Raw genomic sequence first — 22,343 nt, forward strand, 5'->3', positions numbered from 1 at the left:
ATAGAGGTAAGAGCTCTCTAGTAGCTGACTACTTTGCTTTTCTGGTCTTCTGTTTGAACCCCAATATTTGTCTCTGGGTTTTATTATTCATGTTATACCCTTTAAAAGTTCAATCTTTTTAAAACATCTGAAGTTTCTTTCAAACTTCAAAGTTTTTCTGAAACTCCGAAGTCTCTCTAAAAATTTAGTCTTTTGACTATAACTCCTATAAAATAAGGAAATAATTTAAATACTTCTTATACCAAAAGGGAAAAACAGAACACAGTTAGAATCAAATAAACCCAAAGCCAGTAGTGTAAAAAGTTTAGTGTTCGACACTCTGGGACTCATAATTCTCTAGGCTCCAAAGATCTTGAGCAGCTTCATTTCTGGCTCTGCCATTTGAAGCAATCACAGCTAATCTCATAGGTTCAGACATGCTTCATACCACACTTTCTGCTCTCCTCACTGGCTGCCCACTGTGCTGGGGTCTCCCAAGGCTGCACCTTCATTGCTGGTCTTTCCCAGACCTTCTTTGGAGACGCTAACTCGATGTGACACCACGCCTCAGCTGATTGCTTTTATTTCTGAGTCATGATTTCTGTGGTATAGTTTTCTAATCTAACCATCAATTCATTTAAATCTTAGTACCTCTACTTCCATTTTTTTTTTTTGGCCTCTTTTTACTGTTGCAGAATTTTCTTCATTCTAATAGGTTTTTTTTTTAATTTTTTTCTTCAAGATTAACTAAAGCTGTTTTCCATGAAATTAATTCATTTTGACTGATTTTCCCTGCTGTGTGCATAGCTCTTACACGTTTTCTTCCAATTGCCTGCAGTTTCAGTGGACCATTGTTCTCTTGTGCATTCGGAGAGGGTTGTGCCTGCTCTTAACACGTGGAGGACAGGTGACAGTGCATCTGCTTGTGCATAAGTACCCAGGGGGCTGCAAATATATAAAGAACATGCTATTTTCACCACGTCAGCAATATCACTACTACTTATAATCATTACCTTTTTAGCCTAAGTGGTGTTTATTCCCTTCAGAAGTGATTCTGTTTACAATCTACTTCAGTGCTACTTACGAGGTGAGAAGAACACTATATGGATGGCTTTACCTCTAGCTATGTTTTTACCAATTACTAGGTTCTATTGTTTATTACTTTAGAGTGTCAAATAATTATTTTTCTTTCTATTTATCAAATACTGAAGAATAGGTTCATGCATTCCATACCATTTGCTTGACAAGTGCCAAGTCTAAAGTAGAAAGAATTCTGGAAAAAATGTGCATTTTCTGCTTATGAGAATGCTGTTTTTATGTGTCCGTTACATCTAACTTGTCGGTTTTGATTATAAATCTGTCTTAGTTTACTTAATCTATCAGTTTCCAGGAGGTCCCTGAATCTTTCACTGTGATTTTGAATTTATTAGTTTCTTTGTAGTTTGTCAGTTTTGCGGTTATGTTCTTTCATGCTTTAAAGATTGTTATTTGCTCATGAATTATTTCTTTTATTAAGTAAAAATGCTTTTTATACTCACTAATTCTTTTGCCTTAAATTTCATTTTGTTAAAGCATCTAATTTGATTTAGTTGAGTAACTTACCATTTGTGATTCTACAGTGAAAGAATGATTATTTTATGGCTTCCTTTTTAACAGTGTTTAAAACCATGTTCACTTAATGGTTAGCTGTGACTTGGTGCTATATATTACACCCTGATCTTAAAAGTGAGTTATATGGTCATCTTTCAGTACTCAGATTCTTACTCAGATTAAATAATTCTACAAATCAATGGACACTTTCCGTGTCATTGTCTGTGGTGAATGTTAGCATGAAAAGAAGTTTACTCTGGGATACTTTTCTTCAAGACTACATGCGCCTATCAGGAAACAACAAAAAAAATATGAACGAAGTTGACTTCTATCGGCTTTCTTCGAGGAGTTTGGTGTACTTGTCTGGTGTAAGATAACGTATGCTGTTTTAGAATTTGTGTACTTATTAATTCTGTAAATGACAAATTTTATTTAAGTAAAAAAAAGTCAACATAATAAACTCAGATTCAGTCCATTCAACTTTTATTGTCCTTGTGCACAGATTAAGTTCCACCTGTACAAGAAAGAAAAAGCCATGTCCTTTTAGGTCTGTTCAGTTTGAAAACAGAAATCTTACTTATAATGCGGTAGGCACTGCAGTAAATTAATACAAAGGTTAGAAGAACCACAAATTCTGTTTTATTGTTTGTTGATGGGTAGATCATGAAAATATAAAGGGGTACCATAAGAGGCAAATAAAAGACCTTACTGCGTGGCTGGGGTAATGAAATATATGTGATATGAAATTAGATGTCGGATGTTGTGGGGCGGGGACAGTAAAGGTATGCAGGGGTAAAGTGGGGATGGTGTCACAGGGAAGAAAAGGGAAGAGTATCCGTGGAAATGCCGTAATGAGATCCAGTACTGTCTGAATTCATCTAAAGCCAGCTTAAAGCTACCTCATGCAGCAATTTCACGTCACTTTCAGCTACAGAGACCTTTCTAATATTTCTTATGCTCCTTCACTCTTCCCCATCCTTTACTTTGCAGTGCATAACTGCTCTGACTTAACTTCTGACCCTTACTACCAACCAGTTCTTTCTTTAGGTCTCAGCTTAGATGATTTTTTTCCCAGACAGTTTTCTTCCAGACTGCACCTTCCTCTTCATAACTTTACCATGCTACCAAGTACAGCTGAGTATAATTATGTCTTCTTTCAAGATTATAAATGTCTCTGAAAAAGAGCAGGGTCTGCTCAGTACTCCATTACATATGGGGTGTTTGTAAAGTTTGTTGTATTTAAATGCATGCATGGATGAAAAATATCAAGTCAGACTTTGACTTGGAATATGTGTACGAGGCTAAGGTGATTCATTATGTTAGCATCATTCACACTTCACGTTCTTACATTTGAATTCTGGGCCTACTATATTTTATTTATTTTTGATTTTAAGATGGATACTGCTAGGTAGCCTGCAACTTTCTGTGTAGAGCAAGCTATCCCAAAACTCCTGCTCTGCTTCGCAAATGCCGAGAGCACTAAAATACTCTGCCATATCTGGCTTTTGAGCCAGTTTTACCTGAAAACAGGCACATGTAAGTTTCTGTTTCAGAAATCTTTCTCCCAGGGCTGGAGAGATGGCTCAGAGGTTAAGAGCATTGCCTGCTCTTCCAAAGGTCCTGAGTTCAATTCCCAGCAACCACATGGTGGCTCACAACCATCTGTAATGGGGTCTGGTGCCCTCTTCTGGCCTGCAGGAATACACACAGACAGAATATTGTATACATAATAAATAAATTAAAAAAAAAAGAAATCTTTCTCTCAGTGTTTTCTCTCCGTTCCTCCAGAACTGCGCTGAGTGATGACCTTTTTAAGGATGAAGATTTCTCAGCATGAAAATATCTTAGTGATGCAGTATATAAAGACAGTTTCAAGGGCTTCTTTTCTAAGCATTTTAAGTGGCAATCTGAGGAATAAGAACAGATTCTGGGATTCGTTGTGCTGGTTTTTAGGGGCAGCATTTTTCTATAGCTTGGGATTAGGTAGATCTGTTTTAATAAGGCATGCTAACTGTCTATGTTTATTCTTTTAACAATCATCATGAGGATCACGGGTGTACATCTCGTGCAAGTTCATATATGAACATCTGTTATTCCTTTAGAGCACACTAGCATTGGCTAGAAAGAGGATCACAGATAAATTTTGTTTTAACCACTGTCTCACAAAAGTCTGCTTTTAAAACAACTCACTAGTATATTAAAAACAAAACAAAACAACAAAACCCGTTTTTTATATGTTCTAAAAGGGAGAACCAATTATTGGCTGAATTTCTTGTTTTCAGTTTGTTTTGTTGTATTTTTCGTAGATATGATGTATTTTTAGAGTCTTTTAAAAAGTAATTTAAAGTTATCTTCAGAATATTACAGATTAAGCAGCTCCCTTTGCAGTTATTCTTTATCTGGGCGTTTTTATGTGCTAACCTGTAGTGGTGCTTGGTTTTGCTGTGTGAAGCAATTAAATAGTTTAAAATCTAGTAGCAGAGATGAGCAGCCACACGCTATCCTGGGAGGAAGGGGGTGGAGATGGGCACCTACTGGCACGTGAGAGCAGGTCCAGTGAGTTAATTACCTTTCAGTTCAGAGCGAATAGGAACAAGTATTTTCATTTACTAATTTATTTTCATCTTTCATTTTTGTAAGCCACCTGCTTTGTCTCCTTTAAATAAACATCTTTTAAACTAAGTAATAAGATTTTGGCTCAAGTTATTCTCGGTTTCTTTTTTATGTGTACTAACTTTCTTGAAAGAAGAAACATTCTAAATAGCTTTAAAAATATTCAGTGATAGAAATCATCCTAGGTATTATAGTTAAATAATTAAATTTTTGACTTAAAAATCCATTAAATTTCTGCTTGACCATGTCTTCTTATTTGTTCTGGGTAAAACGTGAAATAGTTTATTAGTTACATACTATTTCAATTCCAGGCTAATGGTATTGTTAAGGGAAATAAAATTGAAAATAGTAAGCTTGATATTTCTTCCTATGAGTTTATACATGTGTGTGTGTGTGTGTGTGTGTGTGTGTGTGTGTGTGTGTGTGTATGAAAAACATGTCTTTGAGGAGATCCACTGGGTTTTGTCTGTCTATTTATGTCTTGTAGCTTTGGCTTTGCTATGTAGCACAGACTGATCCTGAAGTCATAGAATCCTCCTCCCTCATCCTCTTACATGCTGGGACTACAGGGTGCTCCCAACAGAAATAGCCATCTTGTATAATTATAAACTAAGGTGTAACTGATATTATATTTTTAAATGAGTCTTAGGATGATTAACTTCTTGAGAAAATCAGTATTGAAATAAAAGTGCCAATGGTTTGGTTCTTGCTGTTGGTACAGCGCTGTGATGTGTTCTGGGACAAAGATGTTTCAGAAGAACAACGTCAGTAGAAGGGAGGGGCTGTGGGAGTGTGTTTAGAACAAATGTGCTTGGACTCTAAGACAAGACATAAAAGGAAGAACTGAGCAAATGAAAGGAGTTCTGTAGCAAATACTTGCTAGGAAGGATGTGCGCCTTGGAGATCTCATGTATGGCAGAAGGCGCGTGGAGAGATGTCTGCAAGTACTCACTATCTTCATGGATCAGGGTGGATGGCGGAAATGTCCTTCAGGTAGGAAAACCAGTATGTATCAGGAAGACATGGCAAAAATACAGGTAAATGAGCTGTTCACAGCCAGGGACTCCTGCTGCAGCTACTGGTGAAGTATAGCTTTCAGCTCGTTCTTGCTGACTGATATGCAGAACTATGGCACATAAGTTTGGGCATCTGAGGCCTTCAGTCCCCATCTGGGTAGCAATAGAAGCAACCAGCATACAAAATAAAGGAAGTGGTCCCTGTTCCAGTGCAGGAACTAAGGTCAGATGCTACTCACTGTGATACAGGATATAAGGTCAAACCCGGCACCATCAGCACAGGTGACAGGATGGCGAATCCCGAACAATGCTTCCAGCGCACGTCTGTCTTTCCCTGCCTGCCCATGTCTGAGCTCAACAGTCTAGACAGGATTGGTGGAACTTTCCTGAGCAGTCAGGGAGCAGGAGCGGGGGAGGGTGGGCTAGAGACACAGCTGGCAGTTCCTGAAGAGAAGCTGCATGTGACATTCTTCTCTCTAAGCTCTGCCACTGTCCCTGTGGAATGAAGAAAACCAATTGACCTGAGCAAGATGCAAAGCCCGTTACAGAACTGTGACACCAGATGGGCCGCAAAAACAAGTGTGGTTTAATGTGAGGTTTATTTTTATTTGTTTACTCTTAACCAGGATATTGATTTAATGAAAATTATATAATTAGGTATTATATTGTCTACATCAGGGTAACTACAGCATCGTTTAGAGAACTTTGGAGTTACTCACCTTCTATATGTCCTTTGAACAGCCTTTTCCAGACGTGAAATAGGAATTTAGAGATGGAGGTGTGTCTGTTTTCATTTCCCTCCAGAGTTCCTTCCAGATTTTAAAACCAATATACCTGTGTCTGCAATAGCCATTCAGAGCAGACTCAGTAGCTTAAACCAACTTAGTCTTCTTGCAGTTGTTACACCAAAAGTCTTGGGTGTCTCCACTATGATCTCTGCCCCTCATTTCACATAGATGAAATTCATGATGAGCTTGCTGGGCAAGAGTCGATAGAAGCACCAGGAGAAATGGTCAAACAGCAGTTCAGGGGCATGGTATATGTTTGAAGGAAAGAATAAGAATAGAGAAAATGTAAAGATAGAAAGCCAACAATAAAAGTATAGATAGAATATTGATGTTTTATCAGTAGAAAATTATAAAACATTATTGATATGATCACAGAATGTTACTCAACATACTCCTGAGTGTTGGAGGTTGTAATATGCCTTACCTGGCTACAGCTTGGAAACTAGAAATTAATAAACCAAAGCATCCAGCCATTTGTATACTAAGTGTGTCTTCAGTTACATCTACAAGGCTGGATAGTGTTCTCATTCTTACACAGTTCATCTAGTCAGTGTAAGTTTGCCTCTGGTTATTTCCATTAACTAGCAAAATTAATCTGTATTCAGATGAGTTGCTTAGGAAAAATGACAAACACCAACATCAGACCATGCAGATACGCAAGTAAATCTGGCATAAAATGCATTGCTTTCTAGTTTTTATTGTCAGAAAACAGAATAATGTTAGATTAGTTAATATAAAGTGTTTGAAAATGGACAGTAAAGTTCAACAAATAGAATAGAAATAAATTATTTTCAAGTAAACATATTAGTAAAATAGAAAAAAGTAAACAGATCAATTGGTAGCAACGATAATGAAGAAAGTGGAAGTTCATTTCAGGGGAATAAAACAAAGCTTTGCGACATCTCCGGTATAGGTCGGCGGTGTGTGAAGTCATGGAGAGATTAAAGGCTGCTGGGTGTTCTGCCATGTGCAGTATTTGATTTCTCTACAGTAGGAACTGTAGCTCAGGAAGAATCCCAGGCTTCTAAAACCAAGATCTAGAAAGGGAACATGTCTCTTTCCTTGCTTTCCAGCAGCAAGAACTCGATTCTGTGAACACTGCAGATTGAAGAGCACATGTGGTCGAGTGCTGTTCCTCTGGTTGGAGTTCTCTTATTATGGATGAAGGGAAAACCAGACTTTAGTGGTCCCTTAAGCAGTCTCTCTCCACTATAAAAGGGGAGCTTCATAAAAGATGAAGAATGGCGTGGATGAAGCTAAGTGTGTCAATGCAATGGAACGTTTGGAAAATTTTAAATGAACAAAATCGATACCAATATAAGTAGAAAATATAAAGGGAACAATGACTGTGATTCTTTAAAAAATGTGTCTTTGCATTCAAGAAAGTTATTCTGTTTATACTTTTGATTTTTGAGATAGGGTCTCACCGTGTAACCCTGGCTGGCCTATAACTTGATATAACTTGATATGTAGACCAGGCTGGCTTTGAACTCATGGAGATCAACTTGCCACTGCCTTCCAGATGCTGTCATTAAAGATGTGTGTGTTGCCCATCATATTCAGGAAATTTTATTGCTATATATTTTTAAACTGTATTGTATACATTAAGTTAAAGTGTTATAAAAACCATTTGATACCAATTAGTTTTGAAAAGGCAAAATATTCCCGATACTCAAATTGAAAAATACAGCATAATAAAGAGCATTTTAGATTTCTCTGCTTTGAAATATAGTTGTAAAAGTCATAAATATCTACTGGCAAATAAAATTCAGGACATATTAATAGGAGTGCCTCTGATAATCCATCAGGACCTGCCCTAGAGCACAGCGGTGACTTAAGCAAATGCCTCTCAGAGTGGAAGTGAAAGCTTTTCTCTTCGTCCTGATTGCTGTGATAATTGTTTGTACAGGACTAGGCATACTAGAAAGATTTCTTTTTCCTCCCAATTATTTTGAGATTTATAAACATGGAACATAATATTTGCTATGCAGTAAGCTGTCAACAGATGATCGTGTTGACTCTTTAACTCGCCTATATCACATTATTTTCTGCTCCGATTCCTTCATATGATAACAGTATCTTCAGCCAGTAGTCAGACTACTTAAGTGTAGCTCGCATTATAGTTGGCACGGCAGGGTAACTACCGCCGTCGTTTTAAGGTTTTCTTTCAAATCCCTCTATATGGCTAGTGTGTGTTGTGTTGCCATAACAAAATATTTAAGACCAGAAATTTAGGAAAACTCTGTCACAGCCGGGCAACTGGGACGTCTGAGACTGAGCACTGCCACCTAGTGGGGGACCTTCTTGCTGTGTCATTTGAAGAAGGCAGAAGAGCAGAGAATGAACTCATCCATCCATTGTTTTATGAGAATACATAGACCTCCTAGAAAGTGGGGAGAGTCCATCTCTTCTTACAGTGCGGCCTCTCACTTCAGTCACATTGGCCACACTTGAACTGGGTTCATTCAGTTCATTTCAATTGAAATCATGGAGTCTCAAAATAGTGCACATGACTTACTGAGTAATGAAAACCAATAATCCCTGTGTCCCCTTCTTACCCTACATTTAATCTCCTCCCAAAATCTAAGTCATACCCTCTCATTTTTACAGTTATTACAGTTTAGTTTTACACATTCTTAATATTTTTTCTGTTCCACCAAATGCAGATTTTGTACTTAACCCTTGCTGTATAGTCAGAAGCTGGTTCCCTAGCCCTCTTAGTAATTCAAAAGACAGTTACTTTGTGTATAGCATCTTGATAAAAGCTTATTTTATTTTATGTTAGATTAATATTTTTAACTTTTGTGTCAACTCTTTTGAAACCTCTTAGAGGTTTATTCCATCTCCTTTTTAAATACCGAAGCTAACGATGGATAAATGTGCATTAGGATGCACGTATCTGAAAACTGCATATTTAAAGGACACAAGTGAGTCCAGTAGAAGAGCCAGTAAAAACACATGTTTATATATGAATGGAACTCACATTCAGATTAGTTACAGGAAATATCCTAAAGCCATGTTGTATGTTTTTCTTTTATTAAGACAGGAAGTTATTATAAAAATCAAACTAAAACAATTATATAATAAAGGTTATTCAGTGATACTCTTATGGGAATTTATGTAATTCCACTGAAATTGATCCTCTGCGGTATTTTACCGTTTGACTTGTTTAGTAGTAACTAGTTTCCTTGTTAGGTAGCTACGCTGACTCCTGCACAGTTCTTACTTAGGCCCAGCAATAACTTGCTGTTTGCTCTTAGGTAACAGATTAAATTTGCCCCATGTTTTAGAAGTAAAGTTGAAACAAGTTTTTCCAAGAAACTTAGAACTCTTTCCTTCTAGAAGCTTTAATCAAACAGCTCAGTTCTTCAGTTTATAGAGTCAATACTTAGAATACTTAGATAAATAGTGTACATAAATTAGCATGGTAGTCAGCTGGAGGACTATTGTTTGACAGTACTTATAGTACTAATTAGTGCACCTCTGTGACATTTATCAGAGTAGCATTTGTTAGTGGACCAACTGGTGCTCTAAGCTGAATCCCACAACACAATAATGGCAGTGGACTGTTAGTAAAGCCTGGCACAGGTGACAGACGGTGTGGCTCACCTGTGGTCCACAACGTAGAGGTCAGAGTGATCCAGACTTGTACTTTGTGACTTTGATAATTTAATTATAATCTTATTATAAATTATAATATTGTGCTCCTTTTGTATCTTTAAAGAAGACTGAAAAATACTCTAGCACCAAATAACTGTGCCATGTGCTGTAAGTCATCTGGTTACCAGGTTGCCTTTTCTGGGTAACCACGTCTTTGTGAGCAAAGCAAGAATGTTGAAAGTGAAGAATCCTCGTGCTTACCTTTGCACAATAAGAATTTGGCATGCCTTGAAATGTAAGGAGGGTCTAACAGCATTAAAATTTGGGCATGGTAGCACACACCAGGGAGGCGGGGGCGGAGGGTCAAGGGTTCAAGGCCAGCTTCAGGTGTGTAGTGAGTTCAAGGCCAATCAGGACTTGAAACTGCTGTGTGAGACTCTATTAATAAACACTAGAACATAGAGACACACAGAGAGACCAAGAGACACAGATAGACACAGAAAGCAGCAACAAAACAATAAAAGGCTCATTTAATTCAGCCAGGAGTCTCTGTAGCCTGGTCTGGAAGACTGTGTTTTCAGAATTGTCAACCCTTTCCTTTTCAGAGTTGAGGGCTCCACCCCATTCTTTCTGTTCTCCTTGGGTTAGATTGCAATAAGTATTTTCTCCTTTATTTGTTTTGTTTATTGTCTTTCTCCTCTTGCTAAGAATAAGCCTTAAAGCAAGAGTTTTATTTCTGTTGTATTCACTGCTATGTTGACCCTCAAAAGTCCTTGACGAGGGTGAGAAAACCAAAAAAGTGAATATTTTTCTGGACTTATAAAATAACAGCATAAAAATTCAAAAAGTATTCATAGGGTGAAGACCTTCCAAGGAAAAAGTAACAAATACTTGTAAGCAGTGTAGTCTGGAGAAAGCAATCTACATTCTTTCTTGTTCATTGGTGCAAATGAACCTGTTTTATTTTTCCAGTGTATGAAAAAAGTTCCCAATGTCGTTTTGGGGCAGCTAAGAATAGGTGAAAATAGATCTGAATTACAGTATCAAAGACAAATCAAATCTCAATTCCTAAACCTGGCTGTAACTGTGCGCTTAAAGCTAACAAGGTTGTTGGTTCTAAATTTGCCCACCTCAACAGCGTATTAAAATTTTATGCAAGTTTAGTTAAATGGAAAGGTAGCTTGCTTTCATTTAAAGACCGTGTGTGACCCGTGCAGAATGAAAGGAAACCGTCGCTGGTAGTAGTCACTACAGGCCGCGGCATGCTTCCCTTGGAGCGTGCTCACGTACCTTGGTCTTGAGCAGTTTCCTCTTTTGTACTCAAATGCTTTGGCTGGGCTTACATTTGGGTTCATAAGTAAGCAGTACAATCACATTATAGCCTACATGCTTTTGTGAGCTGTGGAAATCATTGCTCTCAACCATTTCAAGTATTGTGGAATAAACCTGGTTTTTTTTTTTTTGTCTGTTTGTTTTTTGAAAAAAGCCAAGAACTATGCAGTAGAACATGCTAAGATACCATATCTTCTGCGGGCTACAAATGCACAGATGGATTCAGTAGTACACAGTAGGCAGTGCAGTATGTACGTAATTGTGGAACCTGCTTGCAGTATTTTTCACAACAAAGCTGTTAAAAATCAAACTGCTATGTCCTCAGCCTCTCTGGTGCCCTTGTAGTAAAATCATTCAGAATCTTCTCTTCCTACTGTTTTGAAATACATCATCCATTCTTGCTAACCACAGTAACACAGTTACATTCAGTGTAACACCAGAACTTACTCCCTGCATCCGGCTGGGACTCTGCACTTGTTCTGCAGCCTGGCTCCATATCTTCTTTGTCCTCTACTAACCACCTTCACTTTGTGAGATCAGCCTTTTAAATTTCACATTTGCATCATATTTGTGCTATTTGTCTTTCTGCCCTGCTCTATTTGAACTTGACATAATGTCCTCCAGGTTCATTGATGCTGTCACATTTTTTATGGCTAAATAAAATTCCATTGTGTACACGGGCCACATTTTCCTTAACCATCCATTTATCAGTGAACATTTAGATTGATTCTGTATTTTTCTGCTATAGATAGAATTTCAGCCAACATAGGATTACAGAGGACTCTGCAGCACAATAATCTCTTTTCTTGTGGATGTACCCAGCAGTAAGGTCGTCAGCTGCTGTGACAGATCTGTTTCTAAGTTTTCTGGGGACCTTGCATATGTTTTCCCATAAAGGTGGTACCACTTTATATCCCCATCTGGTCCCTTCTTGAGTAGTTTTAGGACTCTGGATGTGTTTAACCAAGTTGAAAATCATAGTTGCAGAGCAATTTTATTATAACTGATATTTATAAAAATAAATCTATAATCCTGATTTGACTACAAAGAATCTAAACTAAAGGTTTAATTTTTCATGTTCCTAATAAAATGCTAGGATTTCGTTAAAAGTTTACAAATGGAATAAACATTGAAATTTTCAACCTGATGTTTTTCATCATTTGTGTGAGACCAGTGATTTGAAATCTAGTTTATTTTTCTTCTTCAGTCTTCCATTTGCATTTTCATCTTCACCACCTTATATTTTATATTTTGGGTAATGATTGTAACATTTTAAAAGGGAATAATATATGGCTATCTCTAGGCATAAAGGTAATTTTACTTGTTTGTGACATAACTAAGCATAATCCAAATAAAAGTCTTTCTCTCAATCCCTGTGATCATCGTACACAGACTTTTGTCTATTTGTACATTCATTGCTAATGTCTGCCATTTCAAATGTCTGTACCTTAAAATTAAGCATTTATTTAAATTCTTATCATCTGTCACATTACTGTCAGCATTTAATATATATTCAAATGTGTCATCCAAGAAAGGTCTTTGCCTTCATGAAATTTCTAGAGGCCCACTGAAACCAGTGACATTGTTCGTCACTCTGTTAATGCAGTTCACTTGTAGAGGGGGAAGTCAGTAGCTTTTGCTCCCAGGAGTGCAAAAGCAGCCACCCTGTGATCGTCTCAGCAGCCTGTGGTCCTGTGCCTTCTCTGTAATGATGTAGCTCTGTCTCTCCTTTATTCTTTGCAGAGTGCTGCAGCAGCTCCCAGCCCCGTGCTAGGAAACATGCCCCCAGGAGATGGCATGCCAGTAGGTCCTGTGCCACCAGGGTTCTTTCAGGTACTTGGAGACTTGACTAGGAATGTTAAGGCATAGGGGCTCCTGCTTGTTGTTGTTTAACGATAATGAAGTAGGATGAGGCTATTTTAATTCTTCTAGTTTGATTCTTAAGGTAAATACTATACTATACAGCCAACTCTTGATTGCTCAGACTGGTTATCTATTACATTTTCCTCCTTTGTTGTATTATTTGTTATGACTAATATCAAACCATTTCATTGATTAAGAAGGAAAAGAAATCAAAGTACAAATTAGAATAATAAGACCACTGTGGTAAATACTTTAGTGAAAGGCACTAAAGATGTGAAGAGGTCCATTTTTAACTGTCATCTATTTCTGTAGACTAAGAATAATCAAGATTTGGCTGTATTTTCAAAAGTAGCCAAGTCATAATCTATTCATGTAATTAAAATTATAGGCTGTATCAAAATATCTGAAATCACCTTTGTGATTTTTCAGCTGGAACTTTTATATTAATATAATTATATTAAATTTGAAGATCATATTTTTCAACCATGTTTTTAGCATTTTAAATTTCCACTACCTGCTTCTTTTAGCAATGACAGTAATCATTTTAGAACAATAATGCATCATTTTTAAACTTCGTAGATCTTCATCTTAAATCTGATAGAATTCTAACCCAAACGAGTATACCAGCATAAATTCTAACGAGTATTTTGTATATGGTTAATTTTATAACACTCTTAGAAAATTCAGAGTTTAGAAGTTAGAGGTGGGAGGCAGTATGGAAATTAACACCAAGCATACCATCTTGTTAATATAGTAGGTACCTATAAGCCTCATTGATATTTTGTTTTATTTTTAATTTCAAAATCTTGATAATCATTATTAAGGTACTTATAAAAGTGAAAATAGAGAGATTAAAGTATAAGTAATGTTGCAAAATAGATCCATTGAATGAAAAGATCTCCATTAGAGTCTAGTGCAAACCCTGCACGTTTAGGCCGTTTTTATTTGTCTGGCTGCTCTTTATTATTGCTTGAGTCATATGTAATATTTAAAAGTCATATTAAAGCCACATTCTATCTTGAGACCCCTTTTTATACTCTAGGAACGGAGTATGACTCTTGATTATTAAATAATCACCACTTAAGAGAATTATAATAATAATGAACACTTAATAATTGTTTTCTGTTTGCTGTGCTTTAGTGTATGTAGTCTACATGCTTTACATAGATCCCAACTCTGTCAGCACCCAAAGTGTGAAGTGAGGATTCTTATGATTTTCACTGTACAGATGGAAATACCAAAACATTGATAAATAAATGATTTTCACAGAAAGTGACAGGGCTAGAACTTTAATCAACAACCTGAATTTCTACCACTGAAATTACGGTTTCTCTGGAAACTGGGAGTCAACCTCCCTCAGGACCCAGCAATTCCACTCTTGGGAATATACCCAAGAGATGCCCTAACATACCTTTGAAAGTTGATTTTTATTCATGACATATTTCCAGCTCATTTTGTTTTTGCTTTACATTCTTAGTTCTCATGCCAAAGATGGGTTATGGTTAATGAGTAAGTTGGAGAGTTTTATCTATTAGGTGCTGTTAAAAAAAAAAAAAAAAAGGTTGAGTGGGGAGGAAGCCAAATTCTTGCACTATAGATAGCATTATGCCAAAATGGATAAACCCATACATTTTCATTCTCACATTTGGCGGAGTTAGCCCCTCCCTTGCCTGTTTTCTTGTATGGAGTAGTCAAAATAGCTTTAATTGCCTTTTAATTACTCTGATACAGTTCATGATTAAGTACCACTAGATTCCAGACAGTGTGATATCTAAAATACAGCACATACAGTGTACAACTTCCTGAAGCTCCTTATGTTAACAAAAACCAGCTTTAAAACTGACAAAGTAAAGTGAAAAGTTCTGTGATGGCCAAGGAGAGAGTGGCGACGTCCACCAGAGAGAGATAAGAGAGGGTTAGAAAACTGCACAGCGAATAAGCAGAGGAACAGTATCTCAGAAAGCGGGCCTTAGCCAAACTCTGCCAGCAGCAAAACAAGCAGCTGAGGTGCCAGGGAACACACAGAAAGCGCAGGATTGGCAACGAGGGGTCCTGAACACCGAGTGGAAAGATGTGCTGTCTGCTGAGGAGAACCTGAAAGGGCGCAGTAAGAGCCGAGGCTATCAGCACACTTCTTGGAGCCGTCGGCTCTTTGAGAAAGGCAGGGACTCGGATGTGTAATTGAGTCACACTGTTTAGGCTGCAGTTGGTTCAGACTTTGTTTGGGCATCTCTGATAAATATTTTTATAAGATCCCTGAAATCACAAGTCTAAAGAATGGCAAATTGACAAAAGTGGTTTAAGTATGGAAAATTTGAAAATAGGCATATTAAATGGGCAGGGTGCTTTCTTGTAGCAGATCAGATCACTGTGCTTAGTCTTGGAAAAGGTATAGTTGGAAACTATTGTCAAAATAGAAACAGTAATCCAAATAATACCTTAAAATGAATGAAGAGTTAGGTGAAGGAAGCAGACAGAAAGAACAAGAGAGGAAAGAGGATTAACTGCAGAAACCCAGAGGGAAAGGAATAGAAACCAAGTATTTCAAGACAATTGACAAGGTACTGAAGGTAGTGCAGAGTTTGAACCTGATCTAAAGACCGCAATGAGCTGTCATGAGGAGCGTCTTCACATTTGCATCTTGAAAGAGAAAGATGGTTTCTGCTAGTATTCACTAGGACTGAGTTGAGAAGAATATGTCTAGAAGTAGAAACTGTTGAAGAAATAGAGCTCAAGAAAGAGTCTTTCTGACAAGATCTGGGACAGTAGGATTAGAAGGAAAGAAACAGTGGTAATTATGTTTGAAAAGCCTTAGTTGATTGCCATAATTAAGCAGAAGAGAGAAAAAGTTGCAAGAATCAAGGAAGATACTGCAGTTCCTATTTTGGACCTCTGAAGAATTGTAATGATTTTATCAATGTAAAGAAATATAGGGGATGGAAAATTCAGATCCATTGCATTACTTCTGTTTACCCAGGAAGGCTGCTTCAGCTTACCTCAAGGGCTTTCCTTTCCCCACCTATTCAACATTTATATATACCCAGTATTTAAAATGTTCCTAAACTGTTGAAAAACTCCAGTTCTAAAAAGCTAATAATATAGTGCTGAGTTGAACTGAAGTGTTTCCTAGTCAGTCAGTATTGGTTTTCTGCAGTGTATGGACTGTACTTCTGTGCAAGCCTGGGCATAACACATATTGTTTATGAATAGTAGCTACCTTTAACATATAGAAGCATGGTAATAATCAGAAGCCCAAAATGATTATACTTAACAGAAAAGCACCAGGTTCTATTCCTGAATCCATAAGCATTTTCTTCTGAGAATGGTTCACATCTAGAAAATTCACAGATGACAACACCCAAGCTCAGCACAGCCATTACACAAGTTCATTCTAGGAAAAGGGCATTGCAAGCAACTATACAGAAGGGCTGACTGTGGTTCTCCCTATGACTGGCTCCAGAAGGCTCCTAGCAAGAGATCAGGGCTCTCAAAGATGAAACATTGCAGATACCAGGGAATCCTAGCACCCTGAGGAGCACTAAGCAGCTCTCTGCCCTTAGCTTGCTTGTAGCAGCCAGATTCCAGAACCTGTTCTCATCTCATGTATTTTACAGACAGGTAGAGCTGTACAGGAAGGAAATGCAAAGCTTATTTGGGCATAGCTGGAATGAAAGTCACCCATAAAGAGATTAAGGTATTAGTATCAAGTGAATAAAATTAATAATTTATAATTAGCCTATGAGGCTCAGGCATAAGTAGTTTTGAGCTTTACTCATACTATAATCATACTGTAACAATTACGTTGAACATAGTTTCCCTAAGTAGACACAAATGTATTTCTTTTATTCTCATTTACACTAAAGAACAACCCTTCCCCCCCCCGTACAACTTAAATTCTTTAGCAAGTGACCCTATAAGTTCTAAACTTATGAATTCAAAACAATTACAACTAACTTTAATCTTAAAATCAATAACAGTGATTAATATTCCAGTAATTTAATATGCCCATTATGGAAAACAGCCTTTCCATTAACGCCTTTATTTGAGACTTTGTTCCCATGTTATTAGTTTTTTTTTTTTCTTGTCATTTTGACAAGGAACCTTGCAGAAGAAGCTTAATGTAGGGGAAGCTTGTCTTGACTCACAGTTTGAGAGAGACCAGTCTAGCAGTGCAGAACGTGACTGTAGTGGCCCAGTCCTCGTCAGTAGGAGTTTGCTATGTGTTTGTTCGTGTCTCAGTGGACCGGGATCAGAAAGTGACTGGATGTGGCCAAGGCTTTACATAACCATGATTATAAGACTGACCTTCTAAAGGTTCCCTAGCCTCCCAAACAGCACCCCCTCCGGCTATAAGATTATAAAACACATGAGCCTACCGGAAGCACTTCTAAGTCAAGTCATAGCACCATTTAAATTTTGTTTTTTTTTAAATGGGAACTTCTATTACTTTAGTAAGTGACCAATTGAGTGAAATTAGAGAGTTTAGTTGGACTTGCAAAAGGAAGTATCAGTTAAGTAAAGGAAAGTCCTCTAAAGAGGCACACACTCATTTGCCTGGAGCCTATCAGAGGAGTGATTAACGTAAGAAACCTCAGTGACACTCATTGTGGAACTGGTGGATGACTTCAGAGCCACCAAGCTGTCTGAATGACTGGGACTCTGCATAGCCATCTGGAGTTTGCTTTCAGTAGGAAAAAAAATGCAGTAATGCATCAGTAATCTCATGTGATTTAACTGAACAGCTTCAGCATATACTAGGGAGTTCTAACTATAAATGATGTCAGTGGGTTTTACATCTGTGCTTTTGTATAGGTGTATTCATTCATTCAATAGCCTTATTGAAATAGGCTGCGGCGGTATTCCTTAGACAATTTTAGATATTATAACTTATGTACAGTGGTCAATATAATCGAGTAAATAGTCTTTATAAAGTAAAGGAAAAGTAAACATTCTTCTGTGTTTCAAAAAACTAGATCGCTGATTCTGTCTGTTACCTTGTGAGATTCAGTGTTGTGGGTTGTAATAAATGTTCTCCCGTGACTTATGGTCATCTATAGGACATTTAAGCGAGGCCATTTCTCATTTCTGGGATGTGGGAGAGCATCATAGTGTTTCCTGTTCCTGCTCTTCAGCTGGGAACTGGACCACGTGTCACTCCAGTAACTGCACACATCCTTTATTGAAAAGCACCATGTAATCCTTTAATAGGTATACATACTAGTATACATCATACCTGAGTCTGTAGCTAATGTGGGAAATACCTGTAAGTACTTGACTTGAACATACACCAAACTATAGACTTGTTCATTTTGCTGTGTATTATATTTTGCTTTAATTTCTCTCATGATGCATTTATTATCTTATAGTCACTAAATCTTACTATCCTTAACAGAAACAGTTAAAAACTAATAATATATTGATGCTGGCATATAAACGAAAGGTTTTGTGTGATTAAGGTTATAAATATGTGTTGAAATAAGTGTCCTAAGTAATTTAGTTTCAGGATGAGGTGCTCGTCCATATTTTTCCTTGTAAGTTGATTAGAATGCTGCTCTGCATAGAAGACATATTGCCACGGATTGTCAGTCCCTTTACAGGACTAGGGCATCATTGAGAAAGCTGCTTTGCCATCTAGTGGCAGTATAGTGATGTCGCCAAAGATTCTATTTTTTAAAAAATTTGCTTATTTATTTATATATAAAAATTTCCACTTTCTCCCCTCCTCCCAATACCCTCCCATTCCCCCCACTCCTTCTCCTCCTCCCTCTCCAGTCCTAAGAGCAGTCAGGGTTTCCTGCCCTGTGGGAAGTTCAAGTTCCTTCCCCCTCCCTCCAGGTCTAGGAAGGTGAGCTTCCAAACAGACTAGGATCCCAAAAAGTCAGTACATGCAGACGAAACAAGACCCAGTGCCATTGTCAATGGCTTCTCAGTCAACCCCCATGTCAGCCACATTCAGAGAATCCGGTTTGATCACATGTTCATTCAGTCCCAGTCCAGCTGGCCTTGGTGAGCTCTCATTAGTTCGGTCCCCATGTATCAGTAGGTAAACGCACCTCTCGGGGTCCTTACTTCCTTTTTCATGTTCTCCCTCCTTCTGCTCCTCATTTGGACCTTGAGGGCTCAGTCCAGTGCTCCAATGTGGGTCTCAGTCTCTATCTCCATCCATCGTCGGATGAGGGTTCCCTCTGATCCTGCCTTCCTTGCTCACGTTCTCCCTCCATCTGCTTCTCATTTGGACCTAGGGAGTTAAGTCCAATGTTCCAATGTGTGTCTCTGTCTCTATCTCCATCCATCGCCAGATGAAGGTTCTATGGTGATATGCAAAATATTCATCAGTATGGTTATGGACCAAGGCCAGTGCAGGCACCCTCTCCTCTGCTGCCCAGGGAACAATTTGGGGACCTCTCCTTGGGCCTGGGAACCCCTCCAGAATCAAGTCTCATGCAAACCCTAAAATGGCTCCCTTAGTTGAGATATATACCTCCCTGCTCCCGTAACCATCCTTCCTCCCTCCCCCATCCCATTTCCCCAAGCTATCCCCAATCCTCCCCCTTCTCTCTAGCCCTCTCCCCTTACTTCCACCCCTCCACACCCCCCGCCATGCACCCAAGTTTGCCTGGCAATCTTGTCTACTTCCAGTATCCAGGAGGATAACTATATGATTTTCTTCAATCTGAACAGAGAATTCACAACACATGAATTTCGAATGGCCAAAAGACACTTAAGGTCATGCTCAACCTCCTTAGCGATCAGGGAAATGCAAATCAAAACCACTTTGAGATACCATCTTACACCTGTCAGAATAGCTAAACTCAAAAACACCAATGATAGCCTATGCTGGAGAGAATGTGGAGTGAGGGGAACACTCATCCATTGTTGGTGGGAATGCAAACTTGTGCAGCCACTTTGGAAATCAATGTGGCAGTTTCTCAGGAAACTGAGAGTCAACCTCCCTCAGGACCCAGCAATTCCACTCTTGGGAATATACCCAAGAGATGCCCTAGCATACTACAAAAGCATTTGTTCAACTATGTTCATAGCTGCACTATTTGTAATAGCCAGAACCTGGAAACAACCTAGGTGCCACTCAATAGCAGAATGGTTAATAAAGGTGTGGAACATATACACATTAGAGTTTTACTCAGCGGTAAAAAACAATGACATCTTGAATTTTGCTTGCAAATGGATGGAAATAGAAAATGCTTTACTGAGTGAGGTAACCCAGACCCAAAAAGAGGATTATGGTATGTACTCACTCATAAGTGGATTCTAGCCTTAATTAAAGGTCTTTGAGCCTATAATTCGTGATCCTAGAAAAGCTAAATAAGAAGGTGAACCTGAAGAAAATCAAAGATTCTATTTTTAACCAAACTGCACTGTAGTAGCTGACCTAATGCTTTGACATAGTAATCGCAAAAAAAAAATAAAAGGAAGGAGTGGAGGGAAGAAAGGAAATAGTAGAAATTTTTCTTGTTTCTAAACAGTGTTCTTATTGACTAGAAAAGGCTCAGTATAGATGACATAAACCAGCTGAGTGGGGGACTCAAAGTAAAACAATGTTGTCAATACTTTGAAAGAAAAAGAATCAAACATGAGAAAAATAGTTACTCGCTCCAACTCTTGTTACTGAAAAGAAAGAAATGGAAATATTTTTACAAGCTCTGGGTTAAATGGTTGTTGGAGGTAAATATTTGTTAACTTGATTTCTGTGGAAAAGCCCATTCTGAAGATGCCTTTATCTACATGATGCAGGCCACACCAGCACCAGTCCCTCCTGCTTTGTCCCACACACAGTTAGACAGTCTGCTCGCCCTGTCAGACCTTTCTGCCCTTCATCTGCTCGTTGCTCTTGCTGTTGCCTTCCTTCCAGAGGTCTGCATCTTTCCTCTTTTCCTGATGCTCTTTCAGAAATAAGTCTTTGGAAATATAATTCTAAAGACATCCCCTTTCCCACTCTCCAGGAGTTGTAGGTATCACTTTAAATCTTAATGAACCAGAAGTTTATTGTATTGTTTCTTAGTTTTGTTGAGTAGGGCACTATAAATATCAGGTATAATTATTAATAAAATAAAACATCTAATATTGCCTGTGCATGTGTGCGTACACATGTACACAGAGTTTTAAAGTTCAGATAGTAGAAATAGGCCGGGCAGTGATGGCACACGCCTTTGATCTCAGCCCTCAAGAGGCAGAGGCGGGAAGATCTCTGTGAGTTTGAGGTCAGCCTGGTCTACAAAGTGAATTCTAAGACAGCCAGAGCTACAGGGAGAAATCCTGCTTCAGAAACAGATATTAGAAATATTATTTCTGAGAGTCTAATACACCAGACGTATGTAGTGGGAAGCAGGGAATACTGCTTATTTATCAAAGTTCAAACAGTAAAAATTAAACTTAAATTTTCTAAAAGTCTAGTTTTGAATGTTGAAGAACAGAGAATCTGTGCATGCAAATGGAGCAAGGCCTTCAGTAGTGCAAAAATAAAAGCAACTAAAAACCGAGAGGTGACCGATGGCCCCTAACTTTGGTAATGTTGTCCTGCAGTCCTGGTGATAGTTTTTCTGGTCTCAGCTATGGAACAAATTAATATTTCTCAGCTTGAGTAACTAAATAAACTTTTTTAAATCTTTAGTTCTGAAAACTAAAAGCCCAGCGGCATTTTCTGCATGGACAGGGAGCAAGAGAGGGACTCTCAGCTGTCGAGTATCTACTGTGTCTTCCAGTTAGGACAGAAGGCAGGTGTCTCTGTTAGAAATCCATTTGTTTATCTAGTGAGCACTTCATAGTTCGCCTGGCCATCTGAGACCAGTATGGTTTCCTAAAAGTCAAGGCATCAACATATGGGACTAGAGTTTTTAGTTTTGTGGTTGTTGTTTTTTGTTGTTGTTGTTGTTTTGTTTTGTTTTTTCTAAATTTATTTATTTATTTATAAGAATTTCCACTTCCTCCCCTCCTCCCAATACCCTCCCGCTCCCCCCACTCCCTCTCCTCCTCCCTCACCATTCCCAAGAGCAGTCAGGGTTTCCTGCCCTGTGGGAAGTCAAAGTTCCTCCCCCCTCCCTCCAGGCCTAGGAAGGTGAGCATCCAAACAGACCAGGATCCCAAAAAGCCAGTACATGCAGACGAAACAAGACCCAGTGCCATTGTCAATGGCTTCTCAGTCAGCCCCCATGTCAGCCACATTCAGAGAATCCGGTTTGATCACATGTTCGTTCAGTCCCAGTCCAGCTGGCCTTGGTGAGCTCTCATTCGATCAGTCCCCTTGTATCAGTGGGTGAGCTCACCCTTCGCGGTCCTGACTTCCTTTTTCATGTTCTCCCTCCTTCTGTTCCTCATTTGGACCTTGGGGACTCAATCCAGTGCTCCAATGTGGGTCTCCGTCTCTATCTTCATCCATTGTCGGATGAAAGTTCCCTCTGGTTCTGCCTTCCTTGCTCATGTTGTTTTGTTTTTAACATAGAATCTGATCAACTGTAATTGCAAACCACCGAGAGAGCCAATGGTGGTGTGTGTTGTGCCCCTTGGACCCACAGTCTCCTTTTCTTTTTCAAGATAGGGCTAAATG

General features: G+C 38.5%; 1 protein-coding gene across 13 annotated transcripts in view; it reads left to right on the top strand.

Moving 5' to 3' along the window:
• Positions 1–22,343, top strand: part of Ssbp2 (single stranded DNA binding protein 2) — a 264,279-nt gene that overhangs the window by 176,052 nt on the left and 65,884 nt on the right. For 8 of the 13 annotated variants that reach the window (XM_087896777.1, XM_087896778.1, XM_087896779.1 and 5 more), the window contains exon 5: positions 12,662–12,751. The exons of the other annotated variants lie outside the window; for them this stretch is intronic. In XM_087896777.1, coding sequence (XP_087752903.1) covers positions 12,662–12,751 — 90 coding nt within the window. The remainder of the gene's footprint in view (positions 1–12,661; positions 12,752–22,343) is intronic. 13 annotated transcript variants of the gene reach the window in all.

This window comes from Myodes glareolus, chromosome 15 (assembly GCF_982192425.1).
Source record: "Myodes glareolus chromosome 15, mMyoGla1.1, whole genome shotgun sequence".
NCBI lineage: Eukaryota > Metazoa > Chordata > Mammalia > Rodentia > Cricetidae > Myodes > Myodes glareolus.